Source organism: Leucoraja erinacea, chromosome 11, assembly GCF_028641065.1.
Source record: "Leucoraja erinacea ecotype New England chromosome 11, Leri_hhj_1, whole genome shotgun sequence".
Lineage (NCBI taxonomy): Eukaryota > Metazoa > Chordata > Chondrichthyes > Rajiformes > Rajidae > Leucoraja > Leucoraja erinaceus.
The window spans coordinates 4,611,098-4,623,801 of record NC_073387.1 but is presented as its reverse complement, the minus strand read 5'-3'; the positions used below and the strand labels follow the sequence as shown (position 1 = coordinate 4,623,801).

At 37.0% G+C, this 12,704-nt stretch overlaps 1 protein-coding gene across 5 annotated transcripts in view; it reads left to right on the top strand.

The window, feature by feature from the left end:
* tcerg1b (transcription elongation regulator 1b (CA150)) overlaps positions 1–12,704 on the top strand; it is a 75,939-nt gene that overhangs the window by 27,833 nt on the left and 35,402 nt on the right. For 3 of the 5 annotated variants that reach the window (XM_055642592.1, XM_055642594.1, XM_055642589.1), the window contains exons 6-11: positions 1,469–1,498; positions 2,066–2,128; positions 4,759–4,953; positions 7,252–7,364; positions 8,349–8,437; positions 12,070–12,230. In XM_055642592.1, the coding sequence (XP_055498567.1) occupies positions 1,469–1,498; positions 2,066–2,128; positions 4,759–4,953; positions 7,252–7,364; positions 8,349–8,437; positions 12,070–12,230 (651 nt within the window). The remainder of the gene's footprint in view (positions 1–1,468; positions 1,499–2,065; positions 2,129–4,758; positions 4,954–7,251; positions 7,365–8,348; positions 8,438–12,069; positions 12,231–12,704) is intronic. The other 2 variants (XM_055642590.1, XM_055642593.1) reach the window with 2 other exon arrangements.

Genomic DNA, 12,704 nt, shown 5'->3' with positions numbered 1-12,704 from the left:
GTGGCAAATGAGTAAAACATGTCTTAAATATGTTTGTTCGAAATGCTGCTGTGATGGAGAGATCCAAAGAGATCCAGTGCCTGCTTTAGCCCTACCTTTGCTTTGATTCTAACAGAATTAGGAGACAGCAAATGAGCTGAATAGATCTCATGCACTTCAGCATAGGAAGGTTTTAACATCTATTTCATTTCAGATCAATTTTTGCGTCTAGTTTACTTAGTTTATATTTTGAACTGCGACTACTACTGCCTGTTGTGAGGACTCGGGTCCATAATTTGAAGGAGCCAGATATATTTATTTTTACAGGCTTTTGAAAGAAATTGAGGAATAGTCGCAGAAATGCAGGATTAGCAGAATGTAGTCACTGGGATTGTACAAGAATATTTGTTTATAAATGGCATATGGTGGATAAAAAGCTATTTCCTCACAGCATCATTTGCTTTGTAATAGAGTAAACAGAAGCTTTAAATTGCAACTGTAATAAAAGAGCTTATGGCATGGTAAACCCAAATGAATGGTCACTTACTTCGAACCCAAAAGGATTTTGTGTAATACTCTAAATTTTTACAAAAGGGCACTAGAAATCTGAGAGATGTGGGGGTTCCTGAGCTGACTGACAAAAAACCACTTCCTCCAATTGTTAAAATCCAAGGAGTGCTTCCATTTAGAAATGGCAAGTTGTGCAGTATAATCACATTTAAACGTTTGTAGTTGACTCTCTGTTGGCTTTGCTAATTCAGCCATGTATTCAAGGAAGAGCCCATCCTGTGTCAGCTAATGCCATCCTTTAGGTTGATGGCACTATAATTGGCATTGGATTCCAAAATTGAGGAGGAGAAAATGTTTTCTTCCTTAATCTGATTTATGCTTGAACTTGGATTTAATATGCGATTGTGCTAAATTTTAACACCAATTGGTTGAATGAAGCGAAACGTACGCTGTTTTAGAAACTTGGAAGACATATCCAAAATGACTAGCACCCAATTAAATTTAAGTTCAGCACAACTGAGTGTTTTAACAGAGGTAGACAAAGTGAAAAATTAAGTAAAAAATGGACAACGTGAAAAATTATTCAGCATGAGTAATTTAAAAATACAAGATCTCAGCAGCATCTGATAGTAGGATTAATTTGACTGAGTTCCGCATTTCTGGAGAGAAAACAATCATTTAAATGAGCATACTTGGTTAAAGACCAATTTTGGAGTAATTACCATATCTGTTTGGCAAGATTTGAATCTGAGGGATTGGTTTCAGTGGGGATAAATTCATTCCAGCTTAGTTTAAAGCTGCATTATACTTTAATTTACATTTATTTTCATTGTTTCCTTTTGTGCATAAATGTGCATATTCTTCCTGAATTTGGTTTGCTATGTGCACTACTTGATGTTCAGTAATCTGTACTTTCTGTACATTATCTGAATGATTCAGTTATTAGATCCTGAGGATGTACCTATGTCAATTCTTGCAGGTTTACAAGTACAGTCTACTCCACTTACCTGTAAGTGCACACCTCAGTTAAGTGTCTCTTTTTTGTTTTGTTTTTAAACAAGCCAAAATTTCCCTTGTTTCATCTGGAGACTGTGGTATTAATGTTTGATTAGTCACAACAATTTTCATATAAATACATCTTCCCTTTGAGTTGCATTAAATTTATCCTAGTTTTCACTGATCTGTTACTCTGTGTAGTTCAGGAAATGCAAATGTCTTGATGCTTTCCAAATGTAACTGTCTGACATGGTATTTTTTTTAAAATAAAGCATCATGATGTACGCAAGTTTTTTTCCTTTTAAATGTTTACCCAGGATAAGCATATACGTATCATGGGGAAACACAATACCATTAAATCCATTAGAATGCCAACTTGCATTTACACTTCAAACAATGATATTAAAAGAATAATTTGATGTACACATGTTTTCTCTGCAATGTTGTACTGTATTTTTCCCCAAGTAGTAACCTTAGTGAGGAATTGGAACATGTTTTTACTATAATGCAGCTTTAAAGTCATTACAGCACAGCTGACGCCTATCTTTTCTCCAACATGCTTGCTTATCCATTCCTACAGGTGTAGCAATGATGCAAATAGTCAGCTGCCCGTATGTAAAGACAGTCACTACCGGCAAGAATGGTAATACTTTAACTTAGTCCTTTCTGTCTTATTAGTGGCATGATATTTGAATGTTATGACTTTATTTTAACTGTCCAACTAAATACTCATCCCAAACCTCTGGCTTTATTTTAAGTGACATAGCATTATACAAATGTTCCATCAATAAAATAATTACATTGGGGCTCTTTATTAGCATCAGCTTGGAAAATGCGATGCTCTGCGTAGTATTGCTTTGGGTTGTGCAATGTGGGGATGGGGTGATGCAAAATTAATAGTACACCAATATTTTTGCTTACATTGATTTGTTCATTTGTTAGTGCTTCAGTAAAGCCTCCCTTCATCCACTTTGTTGTACTACTCCCTCTGTTAACGAGTGCTTGGGTGTACAAATCCATTTCTTCATGTATGGTATCTAGTTTGCATGCATGCTTTAAATTGTTGCCACAAAACCTGTCTTTGTAACTTTGTTCTTCAATTTTTTATAAATCTATTTATTTTTCCTTAATTAGTTTTGTTAATATAGTTTAAACATTACAAAATAATTCTACTTGGAAAGAAAGGAGAACTCTGCCATTGTAATAATTGTGGTTACGAGGAATAAGGGGGCTTATTTCCAGCATTGTCCAATTATGAGCCGGCTTTTGATGCTTGAAGCTAAAAGTATCTCTTGTTCCACCATCACATTAAATAGTCCCTTGCATTTATTATGAGCATTCATTCTGTTGTACTAATCTTTTGTGGTTGGTAAAAATCCTCTCCTGCAAGTAAATTTCTCTTGACAAATGATTGAGTTCTCTGACCTGGCGTCTTTGGGGCTCATCTATTGGATGTTACCAAGCACACTTCTGTGGAGAAATAGTGCTGCACTCCACAAGTGTTTTCATAATGTAGTATTGAGGAATAGGAACGTTGTTTCACCTGTCCCCAAGCCCATCATTTTGTACTGGACATCTTTGTACTTACTGGCTTTGAAAGAACTTCAAAGCAGCAGATCTTGTTCCTTGATTATCCAGAATGTGGTTTGATAGGATATCGTTCATGAGCATAAAAGTCCAGAGTGTTTTCAGTGAGTTATAGATGGTGTGCAGCAAGTCTGAGATGAGAGAATGTTTGATTTATCACTGAATAGAAAAGTGATACCTTGTGCCTAGGCTGTTGAGGTAATTTATGTTGATTGTCACCTTTCGTCAGTTCCATGGTTTCAAAAAACTTGGGGACTATTTTAAAAAAATGGGAGAGTGAGCACTCATTATCTTTCAGTAGGATTTGAAATTGGCATTTGATTTCCCTAAAGGGATGGACTTGAATTTATTTGCGAAGTTATGTCCTATCCAGCTTCTCGATTATTTTGCAATCAATGTATCTGTGCAATGTACTCTTAATTTCTGCACTTATGTGCTATTTGCATTCAGGGATCAAATGTACAGCTAACTTTCAAAATTTTAAATTTGAAAATCCACATGTGCCAAGGTCACCTGAGCAAAACTGAAAATTAGAAATATTAGATAATGAAACACAATTATCTTTCCTTCTTTCAACAGTTAGCTTAAATGATGCTATAAATAAAATAAATACAAGTGAAATTATTACTTGAAGCATCATGCAATACCCTTTGAATTCAGAAATTCATCTGTTTTTCTCTAACGAATTAAACTAAACCCTAAACTAAACCACAAATTAAAATGAAGGCAGAGGTCTCATTTTAATAGACATTTCTGTGCATTCTGCTTAAACCATTAATTTAGAATTCTCTCCATACAAAATACATTTTGTTGAATTTGTCATGTTTATTGTTGGTGGTAGGTGGGTATTCCTTTGAACCAAATTGAATCTTTGTAAGTTGTGCTCCATGAATATTTAATTAAGTATAGGCCAGGCCACAAGCCCGTTTAAAATTTACAGGGAACTGCTGTGTTGAAATCATTTCTATTTGTATGATTGCTTGCTCCCAAGTTGTATACAAAAAAATAATTTATTATGTCACTGCATGTTTCATCTTGTAAAATGCAGAATTAGTTTCAAGGTGATGTCATTTTTGCATATTACTGCAACTTGGGATGTAAGAATGAATGGACTAAAAAAGAAAAGTGAAGGTAGCAATGGAAATTGTATAAAGATTATCAAATATATAATTTCATTAGAACAGAAGTTTTAACTCAAATTTCCTTTGGCCAAAATGGATTTTATATTGAACTAATCATTTTTATAGCAATATTGGCAGTAGGAGCAGCAACTTAGAAATGACTGAATCCACTCAAACCCCTCCATAGATGCTGCTGCACCCGCTGAGTTTCTCCAGCTTTTCTGTGTAACCTTCGATTCTCCAGCATCTGCAGTTCCCTCTTAAACATTAAAGATAATGATTGTATTGATGTATTCATGTTAAATAAAGGGTTCAAAATTCTATGACAGACAAAAATATTAGTAAGAGGTCAAACTGTGGAAACGGAAAATAAATTTTTAAAGCTCGAAACATTGTTTCTTTGACTGAGAGAATGCATTTTTTCAGATAGGATAGTCAAACAGGTTCTGATGCAGTCTATGTTTTTGTTCATGTTAGTAAGAATGAATATTGTTATCTTGCATTTTGTTCAGTATAAGAATGTCGCCATACTGGTGTAACTTCACCATGCTCTTCCCCCTTTCAGGTATGTTGCCAGGAATCGCTCCACCTATGGTGCCGATGTTGCCTCCACAGGTTACAATGGCTTCATCTGGCCATCTCGGAGGTATTCCAGGATCTGAATGGACAGAATATAAAACTGGTGATGGAAAAACATATTATTATAACAACAGAACCTTAGAATCTACATGGGAGAAACCGCATGAACTGAAAGATAAAGGTAACTAGTCACTAATTTGCAAGAGGAAAGTTAATGGCCCAATTAAATGAAGGTTCATCCAGTTCCAACTGAAGTAGAGTTCTGTGATTACTGGTTTCCAATGGCATCTATACAGGATGGTTAATATGTCAAAGAGGTTAATGAGCTTTGACAAGCTACTTGCTCACTATGGATATTGTAGCTATGTCTGTATCTGATCTACATCCACACTAATTCCAACCAAGTAATAATAATGTACACAAGTGATGTGAATGAGCAAATTTGAAATGAAACAAATAAATAAACATAGTTTGACTTTGACACTTAATCTAGCTTATTAAGGTTGAAAATGGTCCTGCTTAATGGGACAGCAGTAATAAATCTTTGTATTTTTGTAGAAACTGCTTCAGTTCCTCATTCAGTTTCTAGTGCTGAACTTGAAATGAAACTTGTTGTAGGGCAAGCAAGAGTGCTGATGGAGTCAGGATAGATTGATTTGTACGGATACAAAATATACATCTGTAGAAATTGCAAAATGAACTTGTATAGGTACAGTATGTTCTGCATTCTTTCGTTTTATTAATTTTATTCTTCAGTGTAAATGACTGGATCTACTAACATTATAAACAAGCATTGGCTTGAAGTTCATTGCTGCACCCAAATTTATTATGACCAAATACCCAGGTGAAGCATCAATCTGCAGTAGATCATTGTCACTGTTGCTTCCATGACCATTGTTTCTTGCCTAGTATTATTGGATACTTTCTAATGCCCCCACAATGCAGATATATTTGGTGTTAGTTCTGCATTTAGACTTTTTTATTTAGAGCACAGAAAGTTACATTAGATCAGGCCGTTCAGCCCGCTATGTCTGTACTGATCGCTTTTGCTGGCAAATGATCCACATCCCTGCAATCTCTGCATATTCATGTGTTTCTCTAAAATCCTTTTAAACTCCACTATCACATCTGCCCCTCCATCATCCCTAGCAGATGTTCCAGGCACCTACCAATGTGTAACAAAAAAATTGCCCTTTAAACTTTATTTATCTGATATTAATTCATGCCCTCCAGTATTTCACATTCCCCCCCCCACGATAAGGATTCTGACTGTTTGCCTTTTCTTAACCTCACATTAGGCCTCTGATGTTCTAGAGAAAACAATCCAAGTTTATTCGAACTCTATAACTAAATAGCTTCTATAATTTCTAATGCCACCACAATTCAAATATATATTTGGTGTTAGTTCTGGCACAAAAGTGTCAGACACAAACAGAAACCGCCTTGGTTGTGTTTGAATATTCCTGCTGGAATATTTGTTGTCCTTTAAGAGTTTGGTGAAATGTATGAAATATCAACTAACTTCATATGGATGCGATCTTCTGGACGTGTTCTGCACTTCCTGAAAGAAGCCTTGCTGATATCAGTGTTAATTTCACTAGGACTTTTTAATGTGTATTAGCATGTCAGTTGAAACATTATTTGAATTGGAAGTTAGTAATTAGTACTATAATTGCTACTGAAGAAATTACCGCTCACGGAGGTTCTTTCTGTAAATAGAGGTGTGCCTTTCACTTTGAGTCAGGAAAACAAATAGAACGTGAGCCAGTGGAAATGAAAAAGGAAGAGTTACCAGACTACTCCCTCCTTTCCTGAAGGCAACATTTTCCTGCTAAGATCCATGAGTTCCAGCCCGAGTCCATGACATGGGCTTATTCTGTAAGAACTGGAATATTCAAACACAACCAAGGCTATTTCTGTTTGTGTCTGGCACTTTTGTATGTACACTCTTGAATAACAGCTCAGTTAGTAGAACTTAAGTGATTTTTTTCCCTTCACTATTTAGGGAAACAGAACTCTTGGATTATTGCTAAAACTTAACTGGCCCAGTAAAAAATTACTGTTTCAATGAAAGCCTTTAATTTGAGTGGTGCATCACAAAGTTTGGATTCTGATATTTTGACTTTTTGTTTTTTAAAGTGGGTGCTGTCTTCATAGAAACATAGAAACATAGAAATTAGGTGCAGGAGAAGGCCATTCGGCCCTTCGAAGTGGGTGCTGTCTTCCGTTGCTCAGCTTTGGAGTCATTATTGGATCATGCTAATCCACAGTCCATGCTAATCCAACAGTCTCCACTGTTGCGCTCTCCATCACACTGAGTGTAGTCTTCAGTATTTTATCTAAAGTCGGGTGTACTTTCATTCTCAGCTTTGTATTTCAAGGGAAGAAAACAAAATTAGTTTCATGTTTTAATGGTTGACAGTGGCATGATCAAGGGACATCTGCAAAATGCTGAGTGCCTACATTATTTTCTGTATAGTGGAGAAAGAAGTGGAGAAACCGAAAGAGCTGAACAAAGAGCCAGCAGAACCTGAGCCAATGGAAATGGAGGTGGAAGAGGCTAAAGAAGAACCTCCGAAAGAGAAGAAAGAGGTTTGTGGAAAGTGTGCAGATAGCTTGCATGGCTCCATTCAAGAGAAAACAAGATATCTGTCTCGTAATTAAGTACAGAGCTTATTTCTTATTTAATTTTTCTTGTTCACATTCTCTTTCTCCAACTGTTGGCACAGTTGCAGCACCATTTCTTGGGTTGGGATATGCTTGCTCATATCAGTTGAATTCTGGGCAGCTCTATTCTTGATTAAAATCAAGCAAACACTGGGTTCTTTTTTTATTAAATGTGCCATATGTATAAAATAGTATTACTGCTAGAATTGTGGATTTGTAATCCAGCGTTCCAATCTCATAGACAAATGATAATCTGGGAATTTGAAGTTTTATTTAGGCAAGATTGGGATTTGACTTTTAACATTAACCAAACTTCTCTCTTTTGAGAATGGATTGTAAATACTGAATTGCCGGAGATGCCCAAATCCAAGGAATTCCTTGAAGGACAAATTATTTCTGAATTTCTAGAAGGCATAAATTGCAAGTCATTGTCCTATTTCTGTTTTTTTTTCATGTTTTGAATGTTTTGTTAATCAGTTACATTATGTGATGTCACAAAATGTGTTTTCCCCCTATAGACTGTTTGTTACGAGGGAGATCTGTATTGCTTAGTGTATTTTACTATGGGCATGGTGCAAGAATGGCATTCATCAATGTCCATTTAACATGCAATTAAAATTTTAGCGCACAGCTTTGTCCTTGCTGAATTATGTCCTGCTAGAGATTTGGAGGAATTGCATTCAGTGCTTCAACCACGTTGAGAAAATTTGAGGTTTGGAGTATGCTGGTGATATTTTCAGCTTGCAAGGTATCTGTTAGTAAGTATACTCATTTTATTGTTGCAACCTGCAAACAAAACTCCATGATACATACTTGACCTGCACAGTAAGATAAAGAGCTTAGACGAGTCCTGCAGTATTGATCAATAAATCTTTATAACTCAGCGGTCTGTTGTTCTAATTTCTTTAGGAGCCAAAGGAGGAGATATTGACTGAAGAAGAAAAGGCTGCACAAAAAGCTAAACCTGTGGCTACTACCCCTGTTCCCGGCACACCATGGTATGTGGTGCAGATATGTTTATTAAACCATTCATCTATCAACAAATTAGGTTAAAACTATCCACTATGGTAAATGAATTTCTGAATTGATTGATGTTCCAGAGACATGATTCAAAGTCAAATGCTGTCCTTGCCAGCGACAGAGATCCCAATTTAAAAAAAATAAAAAAAATTCCACTTGTTCGTTATTTCATGGACAGGGGCTGATTTGACCCTATTAATCAATTTTGAAATGTGTTTATTAATTTATTATTGCATAGTATTGAAACTTGGCAACTGAGTTGTTGATTGGTAATTTGCACATGAAAGTTGACTATTAAGAGCAGCTATTTTTTTTACTGTAATTTTGATTAGTGGTTGCATCTGGCTGATGCTGGTTAATTTATGAAATGTAATGGTATGTAATCAAGTGTACTAAATGCGCCAAAAAAAATGATCTCAAAATCCTAAAGAAAAGGACAGGAGAGCTTTAGGAAAGTGTTATCCTGAAACGCATCAATATTATGAAAGAGCAGTTATTGGTGATCGTGAGACACAGAGTGGCTATATCCTTGGGACCTGACTGAGGCCATTGTGGGAAGCAAGAATTTTCTATCTTACTTGGCAATGGATGAGGTACCAGGAGATTGGAGGGTGACCAATGTTCTGCCATTATTTAAAAAAAATGTTGCAATAACAGGCTACAAGGCTACAAACTTATGAGTCTAACATCAGTGGTGAGAATGTTACTGGGGGGATTCTGAGGGTCAGGATCGACTTGCATTTGGAAGGACAGAGACTGATTAGGGATAGGTAGCATGATCTTGTGCATGGGAAATCCTGTATCTTAAATGTAATTGAGTCTTTTGGAGATATGAGTAAGAGAATAGTTGAGAGCAGTGCATTGTTCATAGTCTCTCTGATCTTTAGCAAGGGATTTGACAAGATACTGCTTGGTAGAATGGTCCATGCAGTTAGATCAGTTAGGATCCAGGGTGAACGAGCCAATTTGGAAGTGCACATGAATGGACAGGGCCCTGGGAATTGTACAGAGTTATCCCAGGGTACAGGTACATAAGTACCTTCTCGTCCAATTTGTTATAATATGACAAACAGTAAAGAACCCACAGCTAATCCCTAAGACACGCTAAGTAATGAAAAAAACAGAATGACGTGCTTACCTTCATCAGATGGGGCACAAGTACAAAAGTTGGGATGTCATGTTACATCTGTGTAGGATGTTGGTGAGACAACACATGGGATATTCTGTGCAAGAAGGAACTGCAGATGCTGGAAAATTGAAGGTAGACAAAAATGCATGAGAAACTCAGCGGGTGCGGCAGCATCTATGGAGCGAAGGAAATAGGCAACGCTTCGGGCCGAAACCCTTCTTCAGACTATGCTGTTCTACTCAATGACATAGGAAAGATGTGATTAACCTAGAGAGTTGTGAGAACCTCTACTTCAAGGATGTTTGGAAACCAGTGGTAGGTTGGCAAGGCTTCTTTATTCACAGCTTACAGGTTCAGACAAGAGGAGAATAATCTATCAAGATGAATCGGTCTTTGCTAATGTACAATTTTCCACATACTTCATTTGACTATCTCTGATTCCCTCTCTTCCCTATTAAATTGGGTCATGTTTAATCCTTATTGGTCCTGCTCCAAGGGGGCTGGTTGGCATTACCGCATTACCGAAGATTGACATGAAAAGCTGGAGTAACTCAGCGGACCAGACAGCATCTCTCGACCCGAAACGTCAGCAGTTTCTAACAAACCCACTTCAGCAATTCTCTGCAAACCTCCACAACAGGGTGCAGATAAGATTTACGTGCATTTTGATGGGATTATAATGAGAAACTGGATAAGCCTGATTTGTTTTTCCTGGAGTGAAGGCTGAGGAATGACCTTACAGAAGATTACAAAATCATGAAGGGTATAGATAAAGTGGATCTAGACGTCCAGTGTGGGGATGTCTAAAACAAGAGGTCAAAGGTTTAAGGCAGGAGTTTGCAACCTTTTTCGTCCTGTTTAACCCAGCATCTTTAATAGCACATAACAATATTATTTCACTTATTTATGAACAACTAATGATGAACAGGTAACAGAACGGAACACAGTCAATCAATGAGAAAAACTATGTACAAATCCAGAATCAACAAATTTCTCTCCTGGGTAGGCGAAATTTACCCTCTGGGGGTAAATTTACCCCAGGTTGGGAACCCTTGGTTTAAGGTGACTGGGGAAAGATTTAAAGGGAACCCGACATGCAGAATGTTTCACATGTGCGAAGGTGGGTGTGTGGAACAAGCTACCAGACAAAATGGTAGATTTGTTACTATACAACCATTCAAAGGTCATTGTTTTAGAAGAATGTGGGTTAAAATGAACTAACTCAGGAAGGCATCTCGGTCGGCAAGAACAAGTTAGGATGAAGAGCCTGTTACCATGTTGTGTAACTCTAACTGAAGAAGGGTCTTGATCCAAAACGTCACCCATTCCTTCTCTCCTGAGATGCTGCCTGTCCCGCTGAGTTACTCCAGCATTTTGTGTTTACCTTCTACCTCAATGGCATTTGGTTTCCTTGCAATGAATGTCATTCATACTTCTCCATCAAATTAGAGTGAGGTTTCTTAAATTTGAAAATATCACACGAGAAATAACAAGATGTGATGGTCAGTAAAGTGAAGTTTCGTTCTGGTGAAGTCAAATGTGTACTTGCTTGCTTGAAAGGCATTAGTTGTTTATTATTCAAATACTAATTTCATGGTTTGGTTTTCAAAATTTAAAACAGATGAAACAGTCGAATACTTGATTCTTTGCTCCATGAATTGGCCTTGCTGTCTCCTCCGCTTCCTATTTCTCCCTTAGCCCTCGGGCTCCTCCTCCTCCATTTTCCTTTCTTCTCTACGCCCCCACCCCCCATGACTCTGAAGAAGGGTTTCGGCCAGAAACGTTGTCTATTTCCTTCGCTCCATAGATGCTGCTGCACCCGCTGAGTTTCTCCAGCATTTTTGTCTGCCTATCTCAGTATCTAGCTATGTTAAATTTAGTGCTCAAAGAATGTGAAAACATATAGCCCTGCCTCTAGGAGTGATGCTAGAGATTTTATTTACAGCAATGACCTACTGCTGGCTTAAATTATTCAATTCCCATTAAAGATTTTAGTTTCAACCTGCCCAAAATGCACTTTAAGGAGCAACTTTGAACTTGGCCTTGCTGATGTGTTGTCCTTTTCTCACCTTCAGGTTTTGGTTTCTCCCTACTGTCTTGTAATTTGTCTTGCTTCAGTTTATTCATGTCACACCCAATCCTCAACCTTAGGTTCACCAATTGACCAAGAACATTCTTTGTTGCTTCACTGTATTGCTGTAGGTTTTCCTATGTCTTAGATTCCAACTTTGTTTTCAAGAACTTCAAAACTTTGGAACTATTTACCCAAGTCATTTGTCCACCTTATAATTGTCATGTTTCTAAATCACAATATTTGTGTCTGCTCGTGGTTCCTTGAAGTACCTCACTTTCTTACCTCTTGATTTCTTAGCATTTTGGTCTCCATCTTTGTCTTATTTTGTCAGTTTAAAAAAAAAAGAGTTGATCCACCCAAAGACAGACAAAAGTAATACTCAATGAAACATTTGATTTTAATTTTAGGTGTGTTGTGTGGACTGGCGATGAGCGCGTATTTTATTACAACCCAACAACCCGCCTGTCAATGTGGGATAGGCCAGATGAACTGGTTGGAAGAGCAGACGTTGACAAAATTATCCAGGAACCTCCGCACAAAAAGTCATTTGACAGTGAGAAGAAACTTGGTGAGAGTTATTGTTGTAAGCGTAGCTGCAGCATTATTTCTGATGATATAACAGTTGTTATTTCCAATCTTTGATGCTTGGACAAACATTGAACGAGTGTTCCCCAAAGTTGCAGTGTGCTTGAAAATGTGTTGGAGTGAATGTGCTCGCTCAAGTATGTGGTTTTTGCACGTGTGAACTTGCATGTGTGAATTTTGCTGAATGGTTGCTGGGTATCATTCTGGAAAGAAAACAGCCTAGCACGATTGGTCCAAGTGTTGATTTGAATTGATTATTTTTAAAGTTTAAATATTTAAATAAAGCAGCATTTTTCACAACAGTTGGTAAGTTGATTTTTTTCTAGCACTCCCATTCATTGGTGGTTGTTTTTTTTTGCTTTTAACATATACATTTATGCATCTGTCTGAAGACATGTAAATTTAATGCTGTTGAATTTACTTCAAGTTTAAAATGAATCAATTTACCCAAGAAAAT